We start from the raw sequence: 23,276 nt of genomic DNA on the forward strand, positions 1-23,276 counted from the left end.
TTCACGTACTTGTGTCTATTTTGTAAATCATTTATAAAACCTGCATGTATTCTCATCCCAAAAATATTAGATTTTAAAAGTGGGACTATAACTCACTTTCACAGATTTTTACTTCGTCGGGAAGTAAGACTTGGCCACTGGTTGATTCACGAACCTATAACAATATATACATATATATCAAAGTATGTTCAAAATATATTTACAACACTTTTAATATATTTTGATGTTTTAAGTTTATTAAGTCAGCTGTCCTCGTTAGTAACCTACAACTAGTTGTCCACAGTTAGATGTACAGAAATAAATCGATAAATATTATCTTGAATCAATCCACGACCCAGTGTATACGTATCTCAGTATTGATCACAACTCAAACTATATATATTTTGGAATCAACCTCAACCCTGTATAGCTAACTCCAACATTCACATATAGAGTGTCTATGGTTGTTCCGAAATATATATAGATGTGTCGACATGATAGGTCGAAACATTGTATACGTGTCTATGGTATCTCAAGATTACATAATATACAATACAAGTTGATTAAGTTATGGTTGGAATAGATTTGTTACCAATTTTCACGTAGCTAAAATGAGAAAAATTATCCAATCTTGTTTTACCCATAACTTCTTCATTTTAAATCCGTTTTGAGTGAATCAAATTGCTATGGTTTCATATTGAACTCTATTTTATGAATCTAAACAGAAAAAGTATAGGTTTATAGTCGGAAAAATAAGTTACAAGTCGTTTTTGTAAAGGTAGTCATTTCAGTCGAAAGAACGACGTCTAGATGACCATTTTAGAAAACATACTTCCAATTTGAGTTTAACCATAATTTTTGGATATAGTTTCATGTTCATAATAAAACTCATTTTCTCAGAATAACAACTTTTAAATCAAAGTTTATCATAGTTTTTAATTAACTAACCCAAAACAGCCCGCGGTGTTACTACGACGGCGTAAATCCGGTTTTACGGTGTTTTTCGTGTTTCCAGGTTTTAAATCATTAAGTTAGCATATCATATAGATATAGAACATGTGTTTAGTTGATTTTAAAAGTCAAGTTAGAAGGATTAACTTTTGTTTGCGAACAAGTTTAGAATTAACTAAACTATGTTCTAGTGATTACAAGTTTAAACCTTCGAATAAGATAGCTTTATATGTATGAATCGAATGATGTTATGAACATCATTACTACCTTAAGTTCCTTGGATAAACCTACTGGAAAATAGAAAAATGGATCTAGCTTCAACGGATCTTTGGATGGCTCGAAGTTCTTGAAGCAGAATCATGACACGAAAACAAGTTCAAGTAAGATCATCACTTGAAATAAGATTGTTATAGTTATAGAAATTGAACCAAAGTTTGAATATGATTATTACCTTATATTATAATGATAACCTACTGTAAGAAACAAAGATTTCTTGAGGTTGGATGATCACCTTACAAGATTGGAAGTGAGCTAGCAAACTTGAAAGTATTCTTGATTTTATGTAACTAGAACTTGTAGAATTTATGAAGAACACTTAGAACTTGAAGATAGAACTTGAGAGAGATCAATTAGATGAAGAAAATTGAAGAATGAAAGTGTTTGTAGGTATTTTTGGTCGTTGGTGTATGGATTAGATATAAAGGATATGTAATTTTGTTTTCATGTAAATAAATCATGAATGATTACTCATATTTTTGTAATTTTATGAGATATTTCATGCTAGTTGCCAAATGATGGTTCCCACATGTGTTAGGTGACTCACATGGGCTGCTAAGAGCTAATTATTGGAGTGTATATACCAATAGTACATACATCTAAAAGCTGTGTATTGTACGAGTACGAATACGGGTGCATACGAGTAGAATTGTTGATGAAACTGAACGAGGATGTAATTGTAAGCATTTTTGTTAAGTAGAAGTATTTTGATAAGTATATTGAAGTCTTTAAAAAGTGTATAAATACATATTAAAACACTACATGTATATACATTTTAACTGAGTCGTTAAGTCATCGTTAGTCGTTAAATGTAAGTGTTGTTTTGAAACCTTTAGGTTAACGATCTTGTTAAATGTTGTTAACCCAATGTTTATAATATCAAATGAGATTTTAAATTATTATATTATCATGATATTATCATGTATGAATATCTCTTAATATGATATATATACATTAAATGTCTTTACAACGATAATCGTTACATATATGTCTCGTTTAAAAATCATTAAGTTAGTAGTCTTGTTTTTACATATGTAGTTCATTGTTAATATACTTAATGATATGTTTACTTATCATAGTATCATGTTAACTATATATATATATATATATATATATATATATATATATATATATATATATATATATATATATCCATATATATGTCATCATATAGTTTTTACAAGTTTTAACGTTCGTGAATCACCGGTCAACTTGGGTGGTCAATTGTCTATATGAAACATAATTCAATTAATCAAGTCTTAACAAGTTTGATTGCTTAACATGTTGGAAATATTTAATCATGTAAATATCAATCTCAATTAATATATATAAACATGTAAAAGTTCGGGTCACTACACTTACCAGGTGAAGCCTTTAAGTATCTTAACAATCTTTAAATGAGACTGTAATGGACTATGCATAAATTGACTCAAGCAAGAAACAATAAAAGAAATATCTGGTCTAGTCATGGTAAGATAGATTAATTTTCCTATCAATTTTTGATATTCAGTAATATTATTAAGAAGATGATCAGAATCTGTTGGTTCAGATGCAATAATAACATTAGATTCTAAAGGAGTACCAACAGGTTTGCAACCTAAAAGACCAAACTCATCTAATAATTCAATGCAATATTTTCTTTGAGAAAGACATAAACAATTTTCAGTTTTTAAAACTTCTATGCCTAAAAAATATTTTAACTCTCCTAAATCTTTGATAAGAAACTTAGATTTTAAAAAAGTTTTAAAATTTTCTACTTCACTTTCACTATTACCTGTGATTATAATATCATCCACATAAATAAGTAAAGCAAGAAAGACAGAATCAGTGTTCTTAACAAATAAAGAATAATCACTTATGCTTTGAACAAAACCATTTTCTTTTAATGCTAAGGTTAATTTTTCATTCCATTGCCTTGGAGCTTGTTTAAGACCATATAAAGATTTTGTAAGTTTGCACACTTTAGTCTCATTACAATCATAATACCCTTGTGGCAATTCCATATAAACATCTTCAAGAAGATCACCATATAAAAAAGCATTATTTATATCAAGTTGAAACAATTTCCAATTATTTTGAATTGCTAAAGTTAATAAACATCTAACAGTAACAATTTCCATACAGGAGAAAAAGTTTCTTCATAGTCAACACCTTCTCTTTGACTATATCCTTTAACAACTAATCTAGCTTTATATCTTTCAATTTCTCCTGTTGATCTATATTTAATTTTATAAATCCATCTACAACCTATAGGTTTTCTATCACAAGGTAAATCAACTAAAATCCAAGTATTATTTCTAAACAAGGCCTCCATTTCTTCATTCATAGCATTTACCCAATTAGGATCTTTGGAAGCTTGCTCATAACTTTTAGGCTCAAAAGATTTATTCAAACTAGATGTAAAACAATAATTCTCAGCACTAAGATTAGAATAGTTAACAACTTTTTCCAAACCATATTTAACTTTTCCTTCAATAATAAAGTCATCAAACTTTCTTGGTAAAACAGACACTCTCTCAGACTTTCTGGTGCTGGCAACCTCATTTAAATCATTATTAAAAATGTTTGAACTAGAATCATTGCCCTCAGGGATATCATGTCAGGGATATCATGTACATGACTATTGTCACCACTTGAGGTACCTAGGTTACCTCCACCTACAGAATGAGTATCATTTGTATGGGTTGCCACCTGGTGACCTTGGTCAGACAATCTTCTCCCTTCATCATTGGGACTTAAAAGATCTTTGGCATTATTTTCAGAATAAAACATATCAAAAAAGTTTAAACTATTTAAAGAATCACTTTTTTCAGAAGTTTTTGAACTTAACAACTTAAAAGGAAAAATATTTTCAAAAAATTTAACATCTCTAGAAAAATATACAACTTTTCTTTCCATACTCCATAATTTGTATCCTTTTTTTTCCAGAAGAATAACCAATAAAAACTGCTTTTTCAGATTTAGAAGAAAACTTGTCACTTTCATTCAAAATTTTAGAAAACACAAGACAGCCAAAAGACTTTAAATGAGAGAGGTTTGGTTCAAAACCATGAACCATTTTAAAAGGAGTTTTGCCAGCCAGAATCTTTGAAGGTGTCCTGTTGATCAAATAAGTAGCAGTTAAAATACATTCACACCAAAAATTAAGAGGAATTCCCCCCTGAAACATAAGACATCTAGCTACATTAAGAAGATGTCTATGTTTCTTTTCACCCACCCCATTTTGTTGAGGACTATAAGCAATGGTGGTTTGATGAATAATACCTTTAGACTTAACCAGATTGTCCATTTGAAAATTTACAAATTCAGTTCCATTATCAGTTCTTATAATTTTAACCTTTTTATTAATTTGATTTAATATCAAATTAACAAGGTTTTCAATATGATTCACAACATCAGATTTAGTCTTTAACATATAAACCCAAGTGGCTCTAGTAAAATCATCAACAATAGTCAAGAAAAATCTAAAGCCTTCTCTACTAACCACCCTATAAGGCCCCCACAAGTCCATATGTAAGATTTCTCCCAAAGATTTTGTTTTATGATCACTTAGAGGAAAAGGATCTCTTATTTGTTTGGATTTTAAACAAATTTCACAAGGAGTTTCTAAATCATTTTTGTTCAATTTTAATTTATCTTTTAAAACTGATAAAACTGGACTTGAAGGATGACCTAATCTACAATGTCATAACAAAGCAGAATCACAAATAGCAGTACTATAACACAAATTATCACCTTTATCAAACAAATAAAGACCTCTATGCAAACTACCAGTCCCCAGGGTGTTTCTTGACATCAAATCCTGAATATAACACTTATGTCTATCAAAACCAACAAATAACTCATTATCTTGAACCAATTTGCTAACAGATAACAAAGACACACAGTATCCAAGAACAACCAACACATCATATAAAATAATATTTGATGTAAGCTTTAAGTTTCCTATTTTCCTAACTTGTGCTTCAGTCCCATTAGGATGTGAAACTTTAAGATTAAAATCAGAAATATCAATTATATTGTCAAGTTCTTTCTCTGAAACAGTCATATGTTGGTTTGCTCCTGAATCTATAATCCAACCTTGATTATCATTAATTGTAGAGTGTGAATTAAAGAATCTATTGAAGTTTTCATTGAAATAAGTGTTCATATTGTAAATTTTACCTTCCATATTAGCACAGGCATTAGAAGACTGTGCAGCAGGTTCATTAAGTAAACTCAGAAGTTTAAGCATTTGCTCATTTGTAAGAGAAGAAAGGGATGAAGGTGTGGTAGCATCAGAATTATCAGAAACAGAAGATGAAACATTAGTAGTAGAATTATTAGAACTAAAAGATCTGTTATACTGATTTGCAGGTTTCTTATAATGTGAAGGGTAGCCAACAATCTCATAGCATCTATCAATAGTATGTCCAATCTTATTACATTTTATACATTTTAGATTAGGATTAGGACCCCTATTTACCTTAGACTTGTTATTATAAGTGAAATGGATCCAGAATTTCCAACTTGAGACACAAAAGCAGAGTTATGGTTTTGATTTTTATTTGAAAAGCTATTAGAAGCAATCTTCCTATGAGATTCTTCCCTAGATATTACTGCAAAAGCAGCTTTAACATCAGGAAGAGGATCTCTTAGTAATAAATTGCTTCTTATTTGCATAAAATCATCATCTAGTCCCATAAGAAATTGATTTAATCTTAAATTTTTTGTATGATTTTGTAAAACCAGCACATGTACATACAGGAATTTTAACCATCTCATCATATTGTTTCAATAAAGAATTAAGATTATGATAATAATCAGACACAGAAATACCATTTTGTTTTAAAGAATTTAGTTTTGAATGCAAATTAAAAATCATGGATCCATCCACTTTATCATAAGTTTCTTTAAGCTCAGTCCATACAACAGATGCAACAGTAGAATAAATTTGACCAGAATAAAGATCTTCAGAAATAGACCCCAGTATCCAAGAAAGAACCACAGAATTACACCTATCCCATTGACTAGCAAGAACAGGATTATCAGCATTTTTAATACAAGTTCCATCAACAAATCCTACTTTATTTTTAGTTGATAAAGCTAACATCATTGATCTACTCCATATAGAATAATTTTCTGTTCCTTTTAGTTTAACAGAAATAATAGGTGTACCAGTAGTATCACTAGTATGCAAATAAAGAGGATCACCAAAGTCTATCTTACTAACAACAGTAATAGCAGAACTATCATCACCAGACATCATGAAAGATACAGAACAACATAGCAAATAAGAAATAGAAACAGATAGCAAAAAGAAACAAATAATCCTATATATGCCTAAAAACACAGAATCCCACAAACAGCACCAATGGCTGCCAGAAGAAGAAATATACTTACAAGACTCCAGCAAAGCAATTTGGTTTATAAAAACCAAGCAACCTGCAATAATCTCAAAATATACAAAGCAAAAAAATAACCAGTAAAGACTCAACAGATTAGAGTTATTAGGTCTATAAAGAATTATCTTTAACAGACAACTCCAATGCTAATGGAAAGTAGGAATCAGATAACTAGGGACATGATTCCACACCAATCAAGTTGACAGGTCAAGTATAGTTATCTACCTGAAATTCCACGAATAGACTCAGATTCAAAAGAAGAATGAAAGAGGACTTACAAACTTCTTTCAATATAATATGAAAGACAGAAATAGCAGCGGAAGAAACACGAAGAATACCGGAGATGAATCTTCAATCGAATAGCAGTACCCAAACCCTAATTTGAAAAATTAGGGTTTTCAGATCCAACAATAAGATCTAAACACCACAATCCGAAATCGAACCCAAAAGAAGATAAGAAACAATACAGATCTAAATAATCCAAGATCTGATCAGATAAAACCAGGAAAACGCTAATTTCGAACAAATACCCAGAAAAACTTCAATCGAACAAACAAACTATCATAAAACGATCACAGAATCACACCGTGACGCTATGATACCATGATAAAATCAGAGAAACAATTATATTAATCAACAGAATATCAATCCAGAAACAAGAACAATTGTATTCAATCACAATTGAAATACAGATGAACACTCTCAATACTCACAATACAAACACCAAAGTGTCTATGCTAATCTTGAACAATGAATTCAAGATTTAAGAATCGAATACAGAAGAAAATATGAAACCCTAGAAGAATATGAATATGATGATGATAATATGAGAGTGATGAATTAAAATAAATAAAAACGGGTATATATAAATTAAAGCTTCCAGCCTTGCAACTTGGTCCCCAAGTATAAAACTTCACACTTTTAGTCCTTCAACTTATATCCAAGCAGCATTAACCACCCCATAGAAAATGACAGCATAAATCTTCTTAAAACAAAATCTTTACAAGATGTGAACCTACAAAACACCAACACAATGAGATAAAATCCAAGCTATATGATCCAAGCTAGATTATATTTTAACAGCTACAAACTAAAATCAAGTGTAGCCAAGAACATAACAAATTAATGTGACAATACATCCCAACATCCCATCCCACTAAATGCTAAATGACACTTTTTTCACGTTAAATTTATTATAGTCGCACTAGTTGTTTGTGGTCCTTTGACATAATCAAAATGATGCTTCTCATCTTACAAAAATGAATCACACAAATAAACAAATGAAGAATAAGCAAACTTTATTTACCAAAGCAAGACCATATTTTCATTCTCCTCATTCAACACAAACATCTTATCAATTTCATTAAGTAATTAAAAGTTTTACCACAACCAATAACAGCATAAAAATCAAGTTGACTTGTTATTTTCAACCAAATATATACCTATAGAAGTTATTTATACATATAACTACTTGGTTTGATACCATAAACATAAACTCAAATTCAGTTAGTAGCAGCCTGAAGTACCTTCTCCATTCTATCTACCATACCATTCAATGACGATTCAATATAACCGAACAAATCTTCTAATCCCCACCCTTCAATCGGATCAGCAACAAACAACCACTCGATCTTACACCCACTTTCGATCTCAATAACTTTTTGCTCAGCCACATAGTGCTTAAACCCGATGTTATTCTCTTTAACCTCATAGCTCAAATTCCTTTCAACAGGATCAATTGATATCAACTTTTCGTGACACCATTTAATGATATCATTAGACGACGATTCGCAGTAACGTACAAGACCTGGCTGACCATGAACTCCTTCAACATGGTGGCATGTGTTTATAGTTGGAAGCCATTTGTGTATGGTGCAAAAGTCTTCAAAAAGTGGCCATATTTGGTCAGCTTTTATGGTTTCTAGTTCTCTACTTACTTTGCCTTCCCATTTTGAAGATTTGGTTTTTTCATCCATGAGACTTGTGAGAGAAAAAGAAAGAAAAAAAAAAAAAGGTGGACTTATGGGATGGAATTATGGAATGTTATTCTTTGTTTTTTCTTATTTATTTAATTGTAATGATGTTGTCTTTAATTGACAAGCATTTAATAGAATCTAATGCATGACTTGCACATTTTGTGTTTGATACTTATTTATATTATTAATATAATTATATTACTCCGTATAATATTATTTTATTATTATTATATTATTATTTATTTTAACGACCCTCATCATTTGCACCCACACACGCTAGAAGGAAACTCCTACTCGGGTTGCTTGGCAACTAATCGCGGGACCTGGGTTGCTTGGCAACTAATCGCAGGAAATTGGAGAAAAAACATTCCGCCCCCAGGAATTGAACCCGGGTTGCTTGGCAACTAATCGCAGACCCTACCACACTGAGGCTTGATACCGTTGAACCAAACATTCGTTTGTTTATTATTATTATTTTATTATTATTATTGCTATTGAACTAGAAAAATGAGCCCGCGCGATGTCGTGGGGTCTTTGGGTTGTGTATTCATAGTTAACGGAGCGTGTTATAGGTGTGTATATGTATTGAATATAGTCGGAGGTATTGAGCGTTTTTTTAAGTATCCGTTTCGCGTATAGTTAGTCTCGTTGTGTTCGTAGGATTTTTTTGAGTTGAACGGTGGGCTCGTTAAAATTTAACTCGCACCGAGCGAGAAGATAGGGCCCGCTAAAAATTTGGCGGAGTTAGTTTTTTTTTATTTTAATAAAATTGTATATTTACACTTTTTACCCCCGAGAAAATGTAAATTTGAGGGGTCGTTGTGTAAATTGAGGCAAAGATGAGGGGTCGAATGCAGTGTGAACGCAAACGCAAAACTACGTCCCAATTACATTGAAACTACAAAAAGTTTGGTGGCTATTAGTATATATGGTGTCGTTGTGTAAATTGAGGCAAAGATGAGGGGCCGAATGCAGTGTGAACGCAAACGCAAAACTACGTCCCAAATACATTTAAACTATAAAAAGTTTGGTGGCTTGATATAGTATAATGTTCTTTCATAGTAAACAAGGAGAGGTCACTTGTCCCTTCGAGTACTATTCTCCCACTTACATAAAAGTCAACTTCAAGTATAAATGTTGTCTCAAAAGTTTTATATGACTAACAAACTCTTTAGTGTCAATTTATATTTTAGAAAATAGTACAGGGAAACTAGAACAAGTGTTGTAAATTTCCTTATTCCTTTTCGAAATTTCGTTTTAGAAAAGTGGTCGAGACGAGATGTTCATTTTCCGAGATTTCTCGGTCAAAGGGGTCAAACTTGATCAAAGCCACGATTTCTCGAATTTTCCCGCTCATTTTTCGGATTTTCACATTGAATCTAGTAATTTCTCTGATTTTCTTGTAAAATATGGTAAAACTGTATATAAATATACATATATTTATCTGTATATTTATATTTATATTAAAAAACTAAAAAGTCAACGTAAGTCAACGTTCGAGATCTCTCCGAGATTTTTCCGAGATGCCGAAATCTCCCAAAATATGTCCAAACGAGATCTTCTCGAGATTCGAGTCCTCCAACCTTGACTACAACTAAGCTAAGCTTCTAGTTTTTGACATTTATTGAATGAGTTATTCTCACTTAAAAATGTGGATATAAGTTAAAAACGTAGAAAAATATGGCGTCAAAATTTGATGCGTGAAAAAACTTTTAGGTGTTATTAACTGTTTGACACTTTTAGATGTCATTGAGTTTTTCTTTTTGACGCTTTCAGGTGTCAAAAATTTGTGACACTTATAAGTATTGTTGGTGATTTTAGTGTCATCCAACATACATTTAGTGAATTGGGATTTACTTGAATGCAAGAGTTAGCTAGTTTTACTTAACAGCGTCTTTGCACATGCGACCAACGAGCTTATAGCTCAGTGGTACCCGATGCCTTTGATCCCTGGGCCCACAGTGGGGGAAGCTTTGACCCAAGAAGGCGCAAGTTCGATTCTCAGTCTGGACGCCCCGCATGGAATTATTTCTCCCTCCGGGGGGAAATTTGTGAAGTGCTTTCGGGGGTCTAGCTAGCTGGGGTAAAGATCGCCTTGCCGTCACTGTGGGTACTGGGAGGAGGTACTTTTCCGGCACAGGTCTCTTTCGGGGTGGGATTGGTGGGTGCTACGGCACACAGGGTTAGCGTGTCCCTGCCAAACTTACATGTCGCGATGGTTGTACCATTAAGTTCTCCGGTCCTCATTTCAATTTCAAGTTCAACTATTCTTACACTTGCATGTATCTTCCTAGTTGTCGAAGTACGTGTCGAAAATAATAATAGATGATCCAATTGAACCTACATATATCAACATAAAACTATAAAACTGCTCTCTCTGAAACCAGTTTATTTATAAATACATATACTAGGCCGAAGACTTAAATTGTACGGAGTAATATAAATTGAACAGGTGAATGACTAAAATAACAATAACAACTTTATTTAATAAAAAAGGTACATCACAGCGACCAAATTGACAGATAATATATGATACTCCAAATAACTGCATACAGACATGTAAATATTTAATAACTTAATACTGTACTATAAACCAGGATCGAGTACTCTCAAGCTTGATCTTGTAGTTGATGATCATTTGTTGTGAACTAGAGCGTCCTCCATTTTCTTAATAGTTTGATCAAGTCCATCTTGATACTTCTTAACCAAATATTCTCGTGTTAACCCATCGATCTGATCAAGCGAAAATGACCAATTAACAACACACCCGTCGGTTTCATTAGGAATGATCTTGATCGTTGAAAGATATGACTTGTACCCAATATTACAATCAACCATCTCATAGGTCATGGACATCTTGTTTGGATCAACAGCTACTAATCGCTCCCTTGACCAACTAACTTGATCAATGCCACCATCTTCGTTTGGAAGTGAGGAACCAGAACAATATCGTGTGCAACCAACCTCACCGTTAGTACCATGGACCCCATAGCAAGTCGATAAATTGGGAAACCATTCGTGGAAGTTGAAGAAGTCTATGAACAAAGGCCATATTTGAGCTGCATTTGCTTTTGTTAGAGTGGTTGAAACCATACCTTCCCATTTAGCCATTGATGAAATCTCTATTTTCTATGTTATTGTGAGGGGTGAAAGAAAAATGGAGTAAACTATGATATGCCCTTGCTTTATATAATACTGGATCTATTGACAACAACAACAACAAAACCCAATACCACATGAGTGGTGTATGGGGGAGGTGAGATGTAGACAATCCTTCCCCTATTGGAGAAATAAAGACAAGTCATTTCTCCACCCAGAATGAAATACTCTCAAGAGTAGAGAAAGTCATCCCTCTCTTTATTCGACGGATAAAGAGATTGCTTCCGAGAGGACCTCCGGCCTTTAAGTAGAAAAAAGTTTTTTTTTAAAAATAAATTAAAAATACAGAATAAAAATAATAATAGACGCCATGAAAATGGTAGAATCAAAATTTCCATGGGTTTTAAATCCTGTCTGGAATTTAATTTAGGATCTAAGAGTCAGTCAAGTCGCCAATAAATCGACGATTGTTGTCGACTCAATAGAGCCGTATTTAAATTGTATTTAAATAAGATTTTATTTCAACCAAATTGTACTTAACTAGAAAAAAATTCGACCGCGCGTTGCTGCGGTTGTATTCAACGCGCGGTCAAATTTAGATATACGTTGTTTGGTACCTAATATATCTAGTAGGTTGGTTTGTTTGTTGGACGTGTATGTCTATGTATGATATATAGCCCGAAATATTTAGTGTTTTTTAAACGATGTCCGTTTCGCGTATAGTTAGTCGCGTTGTGTTCGTAAAATTATTTCGAGTTGAACGGTGGTTTCGGAAAAATTTAACTCGCACTGAGCGAGAATATAGGGCCCGTTATTTAGTGTTTTTTAACGATGTTCGTTCCGCGTATAGTCAGTCGCGTTGTGCTCGTCAGATTTTTTCGAGTTGAACGGTGGTCTCGGAAAAATTTAACTCGCACCGAGCGAGAAGATATGACCCATTAAAAATTCGGGTGGAATTAGTTTCTTTTATTTTAATAAAATTATATATTTACGCTGAGGGGTTGTTGTGTAAATTGAGCTGAATTTGAGGGACCGTTTGTAATGTGAACGCAAACTCAAAACGACGATTCGATAAAACTGAAACTACAAAACTGATAATAATAATAATTTCTTTCATTCTTATAAATTGCTGTATTAAATGTCTCTTAAAAAAGTGACACATAGCCTTTATCGCTATGTTTAGATATATTATATATAAAACTTGATAATATCTGCCGTTCGAGAAAAAAAAAAAAAACTTGATAATATCTTATTTCTTTACCTAAAAAAAAACTTAATTTCTTATTTATGTGATTCAAAGTTACTATAAATAGATAAGTATTGATATCAAATTTAGAACGGAAAGTCAATATTAAAATATATAACTAATTTAATTGAATTTATAAATCTAAATATAATAAGTTTAAACATAATTTTAAAAGCTACGAGTACGTTTTTACCATTCTAAAAATTGAATTTTTTTTATTCAAAATTAGTTTCATTTATAACTCTTAAATAATAAGTCGTTTTTTTGAATATTTGGCAATTTCTTTTTATTCATTTTTTAAAAATTTCGATAACTAATATCAATGACAAGATATTATTTTCTTTCATATTTACTTTTAAAAAGACAAAATTACGCGCGTCGTCCCTGAACTTGTTTCCAGCCTTCTCAAGTCATCCTGATTCTTTTTTTTTTTGCTTGCGTCATCCCTGTTCTTCTAAAATATAACATAGGTCGTCCTTTTGTATACATTCCGTCCAATATCTCCGTTAAAGTCAATCATGTGCGAATCATGTGAGGGTATTTCAGTCTTTTAATAACTTGAGGGATGATGAGCGTAATTTTGTCTAATAATAATAATAATAATTTGAGGGACGACGCACGTAATTTTATTTATTAATAATAATAATAATAATAATAATAATAATAATAATAATAATAATAATAATAATAATAAGAATAATAATAACAGTAATAATAACAATAATAATAATAATATTATTATTATTATTATTATTGTTATTATCGACCAACGTTTTCAAATCGCGACTTCGACGCACGTTTTCGATGCGCGAATCCGAAACGAGTTTTCGAGGCGCGTTTTCGACACGCAATTTCGACGCATGTTTTAGAGGTGTGTTTTTCGACACACGATTTCGACGCGCGTTTTCGAGGCGTGTTTTTCGACACACGATTTCGATGTGCGTTTTCGATGCGTGTTTTTCGCGCGTCTCGAAAAACACGCCAGAAAATCGCGTGTCGAAAAAACACGCCTCGAAAACGCGCGTTAAAAACGCGCGTCGAAATTGCGTGTCGAAAACGCACATCGAAAATGCACTTCGAAAACGCGTTTCGGATTCGCGCATAAAAAACGGGCGTCAAAATCGCGATTTGAAAACGTTGGTTGATAAAGGACTTGACATGTTATGCAAAGTTGACATTTAACTGAGAAAGTTAACAAAAGTTAACGATACCCCTCTTTTGATTAACTTTCGAAAATACACTCCTTTTTTATAGCGAAATGAAATATATTACCTAAAGTAGGAAAAGTGGTATAACATGTTACCTTTTTATGGATTTTGTCCCAATAATAATAAGCACATAATAATAATAATAATAATAATAATAATAATAATAATAATAATAATAATAATAATAATAATAATAATAATAATAATAATAATAATAATAATAATAATAATAATTATAATAATAACTATAATAATTATAATAATTATAATAATTATTATAATAACAATTATTATTATAATAACAATTATTATTATTATTATTATTATTATTATTATTATAATTATTATAATTATAATTATTATTATTATTAAATAAAATTACGTGCGTCGTCCCTCAAATTATTATTATTATTATTAGACAAAATTACGCTCGTCATCCCTCAAGTTATTAAAAGACTAAAATACCCTCACATGATTCGCACATGATTGACTTTAACGGAGATATTGGACGGAATGTATACAGAAGGACGACCTATGTTATATTTTAGAAGAACAGGGATGACGCAAGCAAAAAAAAAAAGAATCAGGATGACTTGAGAAGGCTGGAAACAAGTTCAGGGACGACGCGCGTAATTTTGTCTTTTAAAAATTATATATGTTAGATCTTAATTTCCATTTTTTAAAATAATAATTTTGAAAAATTTAGATCATTAATGGTACTTATCATGTGCCCTTAAGGCAATCATTAGCTTTTCCCTAATGTCTTTTAGTATGAGTCATGCATTAACATATATTCATGATATAAATAGCAATCTATATCTATATTCTATATCTATCTATATATCTATATAGGTATTGTTATTTTTACCATCACATTTACTTATTCCACCTAAATTTTTTATAATTGTTTTTAATTAGGTTTGTGGTCCGCGCGATGCTGCGGATTTTGTAACCCATTTTTTTTTTTTTTTTATATTTTAGTGAATGTCTCCTACGTACTTTATTACTAAGTAGACGCACATGTAGCTCCTTCATAGTTTATTACATTATTACTAAGTACACACACATATAATTACTAAGTAGATGCACATATAGCTCCTTCATAGTTTATTACATTATTACTAAGTACACACACATATAGTGACAAAAATTATTAAATTGTTCATCCAAAGATAATTGAAACAAAACTATACAAAATGATTGTATGTAGACTATAGCACGTGTACCTTTACTCGCATTGAACTTCAAGGGTCTGATGAAATTGGCCCCAAAAATGTTGGATTTGGTCATCCTGCTTCATTAGTTGCATAAACAATGCATAGTCGCCTGAACATAGAAATCTTAATGAAACATGATATGAAATTGCCATGTTTACCAACAAATTTTAAGTCAAATGTAAGGGTGATGGCTGTAGAGTTAACATTTACAAAGGTGTTTATGTGGATGTGGGTTTGTAGTCATTGAATATCCAATAATATAATTACCTGACTTTTCACATATTAATAACTTGAAATCAGTTTATGGCGTTGTTGGCTTTATTGCAAGTTTCTTATGGATCAACTTACATCGTAAACAAATAACTGGATGAATCAAGTATCTTCCCAATCAATACACCAACATGGTGAAAGACGTCAGTTACACAATCATCAAAAAAAATTAAACGACGACAACTAAAACACGACACCATAAACAAAATAAAACGCTAAATAATTTAGAAAGTTAGTGACATCATAAATATGTAGCTTCAGATTAAATGTGAACAGTGAATTCGTATGCCAAGCAAAGATGTTCATGTACGTTGGAAACCGATAACTCTACAGGCGGCTGAAATGTATCGTCAGAGCCCTTACATACGGATCTAATGAAGGTTGTAATTCGAGTCAATAGTGATCGAATGACACGACTTCCTGTCATATTGTACTTAAATAGTATTTGATTGTACAATTAATGGAATTTTGCAAATATTGGAAGTCGTACCTTCATCCAAATAATGCCAAAGACATGTTTGTGATACTCAGGGAACCTATATAGCTGATCATAAATCGCACGGAACTGAAAGACAGATAATTAAGCAAATTAAATATATGATTATACAATGAACTATAGCATATTTAAGCACGAAGAAGCTCAACACACCTCGCATGATGTTGATTATAGGGTTTATGGAGTGTTTTTGTGTTTATTTTTAGGAATAAAAAGACAACTAATCGGATTGCACATGGCTGTACAAATATTTATGGATGAAGGTTTTTGATGCTTAAAAAGAATCAGAAAAATGGAACAGTAGAGACCAATATTTATCTGTAAATAAGCTGGATCATTAGTATTGGAAGCAAAAAGAGTTGTATAAAGCCTTTATGATTCTTCTAGTTTCTCTTATGTAGACAACATGATCTACCAAATTCATTTAGACTACCTTTTTTACTCATAATCACTTGCATAAACAAAATGTAAATTATACAGATAAAAATGAAGATCTCGGCTGGACACCTCAAGAGCACTAAGATTTATTCATATTCATCAATCTGATTTACATCCTCATTTATCTCTTTTATTTTCTTGAACTTCTACTTCATAATATGTTTTAGATTAACAAATGCTAAATATCACAGATGATTAAGATCGTCCTAACTTTAATATGTGTTGCCATTTTTTATTTAAAACTCAAATAACTTGCACTGACAATACCTTTGATGTCACGATGAAGTACTTGATTTACATGACAATAGTGAAGCCCTGTCAAAAGCGGTCTCATATAACACTTTAAAAAAAGAGGAGTTTGTAAGTATACCATACGACTGTTCACGAATAGAACGAACAACAACATAGTAAAATATTAGTACCTTAATCTGCGGAACCGAATACCTCATCCCAGGACGATCAGCAAGGCCAGTTAAGTCATGGTCCATATACTCAAAAACCATGTAAATTCCACCTTTATATTTATTACCATCTGCAGATTACTGTTAATCAAATCAATTAAAAGACAAATAATAGTGTCAGTACTACAAAATAATTGCAAACTCTTGCCTGGCCTCTTTTTCAGGACCTACTCAATAATAAGCACATATCAAATATCATTAGGGGTATCATATATCTTTTAAGTTTGTGTTCAAAGTAAAAAAGGATGAAAAACTTAACCGCAACATTACACGATCAGATATAATTTACCTGGAGAAGTAACAATCTCTTTGAGCTTTAATTACATTCTCGCGTTGCAGCCTCTTCAAGATTTTAATCTCACGTATCGCTGTTATGGGTAACTGTAAATATGATGCAAATGTAGGCAAACTGAAGAAAAAGAATCAAGATTTAATCGAGAACATTGAATTTAAAAACATTCATGTTATTTTTGTGTTAAAGAACTAATTTTTATGCAGAAAAACAAAGAATGTATTACCCCCTCCCGTTCGTTGTCCATTCGTCTAATCTTCAGAGCAACAATCTCCCCTGTTCGAATTTCCCTGGCCATGTACACTTGACTGAAAAAAAATAAAAAGTTACAGCATGTACAAATACAAACACCTTTAAAGGGTGGTCATATACTTTCAAAGAAAAGTCAAACTCCTTAAATCCTCTTAATTCGTCATCATGAAATCCCATTTTATATACCACTTTAAAGAGAAATATTTTCGATCACTTTTGCCATACATCTAAAACGATATATAAGTTTTCTATGACGATAAGAGACTTTTGTAATAATCTTTATGAATTGAGAAGTAACAAAAGACAAAATATCTCAATTAGTACAATTTAACTTTCGTAATAGTAATTACTTAATGAGTACATGTTTCTCAGTTAAACACAACGAAATCCTGGCCCATTTAAAACCCTACCCATTTTGCCACCTATTTTACCTTTCCTCAAAGACCAGATTCTTTGTCATACCAATACATTCCGGGTTCTAACTTTCGTGGGGGCAATGGGCAACCCAAAATGGGTAAAATAAAAACCACGAAATAACGGAAAATCCTTTGATGGAAATCGAAAGCACATGAAAACGATTTAAGAAACATGTGTTTTAATTTTATGAAGTAACTGATATGAATTAATACATAGGATGAACCATGAACTATTTACTTGAAAATATAAATATGATACATAAATACTTACTGATGATATTATATTGGTACATCAAGAACCTCCTAATCCACTCTCTGTATCTACCCATATACAGACTTAAATAAACATAAAACAAAACATAAAATCAGTGTAATATGGAACAAACATAACAAACATGCTAAGCAGTACAAACTCCACTAAATGCACCCTAGTGAGATCAATTTACCATGATAGTGACAGCTGAAGGCTAAAGAAACTCAGTAGCATTCGTGTATAATGAAACCATTTCAATAAAATTATAAAAATTAATTACCTGAAACTTAAATTAGAAGTGCATAAATAGCAGCACCGGCGGTGACGAAGAAGTAAAGGTAGGCAGGTAGGGGAGATATCACATTGATAACTCATTACCCCTAAAATTAAACCGTAACCTTAATCCCATCCGTCCCACCCCTATTTATCCACTGCCACCACCACCACCCAACCACCTCCAGTCGCCGTCATTGAGTATCCATCATGTTGTACAGCCGGTCAGCCCAACATAGTCGACCACTGTAACCGGAAGACCACCATCTTCGATAAGGAACTCCGGCTTTCTTTTCGCCGCTCATTCTGCTCTTCTCCGATGTATACTATCATCGCTCTTCAAATTCTCATCTTTCAAATCATTAGCGTTTTGGTTACATTTATATTCAGATCTGTGTATTCTTGGTAATCATTGTTGGATGTGAGTGGTGGTTGTTTAAAATTGTGGAGGTTGATGGTGGTTGGCGGTGGTGGCCGAAGGTAGTTGGCGCTGGTGGCAGGAGGAGGTGTAGCTATGAGAGGAAAATCTGGGAAAAAAAATTGATACGGTGCTTACAGTAGACGGTTCGGGTCAACCCGGTAATGTAGTTACTATTGACAGTGGGAATGGGCCAGTAGAGTCACACCATTTACCACAATTTATATGTATATGTATATAAATATAAATATAAATATAAATATAAATGATAGGCATACACAAACTTTTTATTACACCTTTATCAAAGGATATTTTAGAGAAACATCATGAAATGATGACGGAACAAGTAAATATAACAGTGAAAATATCACCTTTCATATATATATATATATATATTTGTCTATCTATATCTATATTCGATATATTTTTATATATAAATATATTATTATATTTATATAGATATAGAATATAGAAAGATATATCAATGGGAATTTTAATGATGTCATGACGATGATTATCTACTCATTTCGTTCCATATTAATAGTCCAGTATTTCATTTTGAAATGTCTCAAATTAATAGTTCATTTTTATAAATAGAAAAGATAAGAAGCTTAAGTTCTATTATGCCCTTAATGTATGTAGATAGGACTAAAGGAGAAAGAAAATGTAAGAGTAAAAAAGGAAAGTAATCAAAAAATACAGTATTTTTGTGACATTTCCTTAAACTGTGTGTGGACTATTAATATGGGTCGAAAGGAGTATAGTATAATGAAATTTTAATAATGTTATATGATATGATGACAATTTGACACGTTTTGACGATGATTATGTGATATGGTAATCATTATATGATATGATGATTACGTGTCATCATACTAAGGCCACTCCATATCGTGACTAACACTATTCATCCTCTTAACTTTCACATCAGTGCCACATCAGCACCCAAATTGTAACGACCCGGCTTTTTCGACTTGCTTTTGTGCCTTGTATTTTTGCGAAACTGCGTATTTGTGCGTACTGCGTTACTTTATTACTCTGGAACCTTGGCACACGTGTTTTATATTCATATATACTTTAAAACGTGCCTTGGTATGATTAGAATGCTTAACTTGTCCATTGGATGCTTTATAACCGTTAGCGTTACTTGCCGTTACGATTAAAACGCGGACTGCGCGTACGTTTGACTTTTGTCGGAACCGGAACTTTTGGACAGCGAAATATTAATTATTATTTTATAATAATAATTACTTGGGCCTTTGGATGCTTAATTTTATTTATTTAATTGCTAAAGCCCAATAGTTAGCCTTTTTGGACTTTTTACCTTGTTGGGCTCAAGCCCACCCTACTCTAGCTAGTGACCCAATTAATTAGCCCAAATATATTTACTAGTGGCCCATAATAATAAATAAATAAATAATTAGTGAGTCATGCTAGCATTATGGATAAGGATAATTAACTTTGTTACATAAGATTCTAGCAAAAGGACACACTTTAGACACCATTAGCCAAAAAGTAAACTTTTTGTCCTTCCCCTCCCCCTCCATAAACCATCCACCACCACCACCCTAGATCTTGCCATGTCATCAATCCATGTGATCACTCTTTGCTTATAAATACTAGCCTTTAGCCTCTCATTTCCACACTTGATCATTTTGGTTTTTTTTCACACACTTGTTCTTTCTCTCTTTCTTTCCTATCTAGCATTACTTGTAAGTCTTCTTTTCCTTCTTCTTTTCCTTTTCAAATTCATGATCATCATTGTCATTTTATGGAGATCAAAGTTCCTTTTAGCTTTGATCTTACTTATATCTTGTTGATTCAAGCATGAATCTTTCAAGAACATGGAAGATTCAAGCTTGAATCTTCATAACTTTTGTAGATCTACTTCTTTTATACTTTAAGCTTTCTATTTTATGATAAAGATTCAAACTTTTGTTTGTAATCTTCATGCATCTTCAAGATCCAATCTTTATGCTTCAAGATCTTCAAGAACAATCAAGATGCAAGCTTTCTAGCTTGAATCTTCATATCTTTTTGTTAGATCTAAGTTCTTTTTGCTTTGATCATGTTGTTTTGTGAAAAAGATTCAAACTTATGTTTGTTATCTTCATATATCTTAAAGATCCAAGCCTTATGCTTCAAGATCTTCAAGAACACTTAAAGGTTCAAGCTTTCTAGCTTTGTAACCTTGTAACTTGTGTGAAATGGATCCAAGCTCTCTAGCTTAGGGTTCCATCACCTCTTTTGACTTAGATTGTGTTCATACTTGTTAAATTGATGTAAAGTTTGTAACTTTAGTTGTTATTGTGACTTGTATTAGTGTTAAGACTAAGGATATGATGTAACCTTGGTTCATCATCCATCTAAGACTCATGAATGAGTTGTATTCTTACTTGGTCTTAACATATTGTGTATTGATGGTGAATCTTGGTCAAAGTGATGCTAAACCATCAACGAGTTGTACACTTGAAGCTACAAGCATCAAGGATGAGAACCGTGATGAGCATCGAGCACCAAGAACCCCACCGGAGCACTTGTCCACTGATTTTCGTATCTGATCAGACCACCTGGGCTACTGTAAAGTTGATTTTCAGTTAGTTTGGTTCGAGTAGATGATTTTCCGTTTAGGCCTCGTCTTAATCCGAGTTACGGTTTAGGATTTATGGCCCTCCGAGAGTCACTACACCCTATTAATGTTGTGCTGAAATTTCTGACCTACTCGCACTTAAACCGTCGCCACGGTCAAACGAAGACGAGTTAGGTCTTGAAAATTGGTCAGATGTTAGGGGACTCATATACGGAGCCATAGCCACTGACCATGCGTCTTTTCGATTTACGTAGAAGTCGTAGCAGCTGACCGAAGTCAGCCTATTGTTTCGATCTCTATTCTTGTCAAACTCACTTAGCTTTTATGATGATGAATGATGATGATGATGACACTTAAACTTATTTTATGCACTATTAGAACTTATTAAGACAACCTACTGACCTAGTAACCTTTGATTTAGGTTGACGACCTTTCGGACCGACTTACTACTTGCGTACTTTCATTACCGACTTTACCGCTTTTATCACTGTGAGTTATAGCATCCCTTTTTACTACTTTTACTATTTTTGGGACTGAGAATACATGCGCTTTTTACGTTTTACATACTAGGCACGAGTACTTAAACTTTGTATGTATGTGGGTTATATAACGACATAAACATTCCCTTTAGCACGGTAACGTTTAGTCATTGGTTTTTGAACCGGTGAACGCGAATCTTAAATATGGATCCATAGGGTTTGACATCCCCACTCGGGCTAGTCGCGCTAGCATTTAACGGGTGTTTAATACTTCGTAAGTCATACGCACTTGCCAAGTGCACTTTCAGGGGGTTATAAACGTTAAGTCTAGTTACCGGGTGCCCACGGTTATACATATACTTATTCATACTGATTTGAACATACTGTTTTGATACGCGGTTTGCAGCACTGAAATCTCGTGGCCTACGTTACATTACTGATACAAACAAACTATAGCTCACCAACATTCGTGTTGACTTTTTAAGCATGTATTTCTCAGGTGCTTAGACGATGTTGCTTCCGCTGTTAAACTTGCTGTTCTAGTCTTGCTGTTAAACTTGCTGTTCTAGTCTTGGTGTTAGACTTGCTGTTACAGACCTGCTGTGTTAGACTTCCGCTGCATTACTTAGAGATGTCTCAAGCATAGAACTTTTACTTTGCATTCGCAACTTATGTTATTTTCAGAACTATAGCTTTGTAATGACCTTAGTATCATGTACTCATGTTAATGTTTCCTATTCATCTTTTGTAAAAACGTTATCTTTCATGAATGCATATCGGTTTTCAAACAGCATATAGTGTTTGACCTTGTAATGATCCTGTTGTTGATGTACCGTACACGATGATTTTGTACGGGGCTTCACAGTTGGTATCAGAGCATTTGTTGTAGGGAATTAGGTTGCATTAGTGAGTCTAGACCGGACCAAGTAGGATTCACTAATAGGACTAATCTACAATTTGCTAGTTTACTTGTTTCTGCGGACCACTGCATGCTACTATGTTATATTACTGCATGTTACTGCTTACTACTACTGCATGCCACTGCTTATTTCTACTGCTGTATAATCTTACTGCATGCTACTACTTACCTTTACTGCCATGCGAACTTACTATGTGCTTATTTTATGCTGCTGCATGCTACTATCTGCTTTCGCTTGTTACTTCTGTTTAGTACTGTTTTCATTGCCATGCTATGCACTGCTGTAGACGATCTAGGCTGCTGTAGTTACTATGCCTGATTACATGCTTGCTACCCGTCTACTTTTCGCTATACCGACTTGGAGAACTTATCTTTCCTAATTC

The 23,276-nt window shown here is 32.7% G+C and overlaps 4 protein-coding genes across 11 annotated transcripts; all 4 read right to left on the reverse strand.

Annotated features, from left to right (window-relative positions):
• Positions 1-4,891: 4,891 nt before the first annotated feature.
• LOC139842179 (uncharacterized) lies at positions 4,892-6,451 on the reverse strand. The gene is made up of 3 exons (XM_071832350.1): positions 5,935-6,451; positions 5,672-5,879; positions 4,892-5,603 (listed from the first exon to the last, which is right to left on the reverse strand). The coding sequence occupies exons 1-3, from the start codon at positions 6,449-6,451 to the stop codon at positions 4,892-4,894; spliced, it is 1,437 nt and encodes a 478-aa protein (XP_071688451.1).
• Positions 6,452-7,388: 937 nt separating this feature from the next.
• LOC139903971 (lachrymatory-factor synthase-like) lies at positions 7,389-8,572 on the reverse strand. The gene is made up of 2 exons (XM_071885898.1): positions 8,117-8,572; positions 7,389-7,605 (listed from the first exon to the last, which is right to left on the reverse strand). The coding sequence occupies exons 1-2, from the start codon at positions 8,564-8,566 to the stop codon at positions 7,591-7,593; spliced, it is 465 nt and encodes a 154-aa protein (XP_071741999.1). The 5' UTR covers positions 8,567-8,572; the 3' UTR covers positions 7,389-7,590.
• A 2,628-nt stretch (positions 8,573-11,200) lies between these two features.
• On the reverse strand, positions 11,201-13,431 carry LOC139842180 (lachrymatory-factor synthase-like). Its single transcript, XM_071832351.1, has 2 exons — positions 13,399-13,431; positions 11,201-11,695 (listed from the first exon to the last, which is right to left on the reverse strand). The coding sequence occupies exons 1-2, from the start codon at positions 13,429-13,431 to the stop codon at positions 11,201-11,203; spliced, it is 528 nt and encodes a 175-aa protein (XP_071688452.1).
• A 1,783-nt stretch (positions 13,432-15,214) lies between these two features.
• On the reverse strand, positions 15,215-19,051 carry LOC139844406 (cyclin-dependent kinase C-1-like). 8 transcript variants are annotated; one of them, XR_011757928.1, is made up of 7 exons: positions 18,495-19,051; positions 18,233-18,297; positions 17,520-17,601; positions 17,291-17,369; positions 16,963-17,072; positions 16,808-16,880; positions 15,215-16,171 (listed from the first exon to the last, which is right to left on the reverse strand). XR_011757928.1 is itself a non-coding variant. In XM_071834633.1 (7 exons), exons 1-4 carry the CDS (start codon positions 18,587-18,589, stop codon positions 17,013-17,015), a joined length of 339 nt encoding a protein of 112 aa, XP_071690734.1. In that variant the 5' UTR covers positions 18,590-19,051; the 3' UTR covers positions 15,215-15,977; positions 16,097-16,171; positions 16,808-16,880; positions 16,963-17,012. The 8 variants fall into 8 exon arrangements, 4 of the variants coding, with proteins under 4 accessions (XP_071690734.1, XP_071690735.1, XP_071690736.1 ...); XR_011757927.1 differs by having other exon boundaries at positions 16,963-17,082; XM_071834633.1 differs by lacking the exon at positions 18,233-18,297 and having other exon boundaries at positions 15,215-15,977; positions 16,097-16,171; positions 16,963-17,082; positions 17,291-17,382.
• Between the last annotated feature and the right edge of the window lie 4,225 nt (positions 19,052-23,276).

This window comes from Rutidosis leptorrhynchoides, chromosome 4, assembly GCF_046630445.1.
Source record: "Rutidosis leptorrhynchoides isolate AG116_Rl617_1_P2 chromosome 4, CSIRO_AGI_Rlap_v1, whole genome shotgun sequence".
Classification (NCBI taxonomy): Eukaryota; Viridiplantae; Streptophyta; class Magnoliopsida; order Asterales; family Asteraceae; genus Rutidosis; species Rutidosis leptorrhynchoides.

What these genes read in the sequence shown, in the direction of transcription:
- LOC139842179 (XM_071832350.1), bottom strand. Translation starts at nt 6,451, where the DNA reads ATGTCTGGTGATGATAGTTCTGCTATTACTGTTGTTAGTAAGATAGAC. An exon ending in TCCTGTATGTACATGTGCTG is followed by an intron (nt 5,880 to 5,934) that starts GTTTTACAAAAT and finishes TTATGGGACTAG; the next exon opens with ATGATGATTTTATGCAAATA. An exon ending in CTTATAATAACAAGTCTAAG is followed by an intron (nt 5,604 to 5,671) that starts GTAAATAGGGGT and finishes TACTATTGATAG; the next exon opens with ATGCTATGAGATTGTTGGCT.
- LOC139903971 (XM_071885898.1), bottom strand. Translation starts at nt 8,566, where the DNA reads ATGGATGAAAAAACCAAATCTTCAAAATGGGAAGGCAAAGTAAGTAGA.
- LOC139842180 (XM_071832351.1), bottom strand. Translation starts at nt 13,431, where the DNA reads ATGATTGACTTTAACGGAGATATTGGACGGAAT. An exon ending in ACGGAGATATTGGACGGAAT is followed by an intron (nt 11,696 to 13,398) that starts GTATACAAAAGG and finishes ACAATAACATAG; the next exon opens with AAAATAGAGATTTCATCAAT.
- LOC139844406 (XM_071834633.1), bottom strand. Translation starts at nt 18,589, where the DNA reads ATGAGTTATCAATGTGATATCTCCCCTACCTGCCTACCTTTACTTCTT. An exon ending in TGGACAACGAACGGGAGGGG is followed by an intron (nt 17,383 to 17,519) that starts GTAATACATTCT and finishes TCATATTTACAG; the next exon opens with TTACCCATAACAGCGATACG. An exon ending in AGAGATTGTTACTTCTCCAG is followed by an intron (nt 17,083 to 17,290) that starts GTAAATTATATC and finishes TTTGATTAACAG; the next exon opens with TAATCTGCAGATGGTAATAA.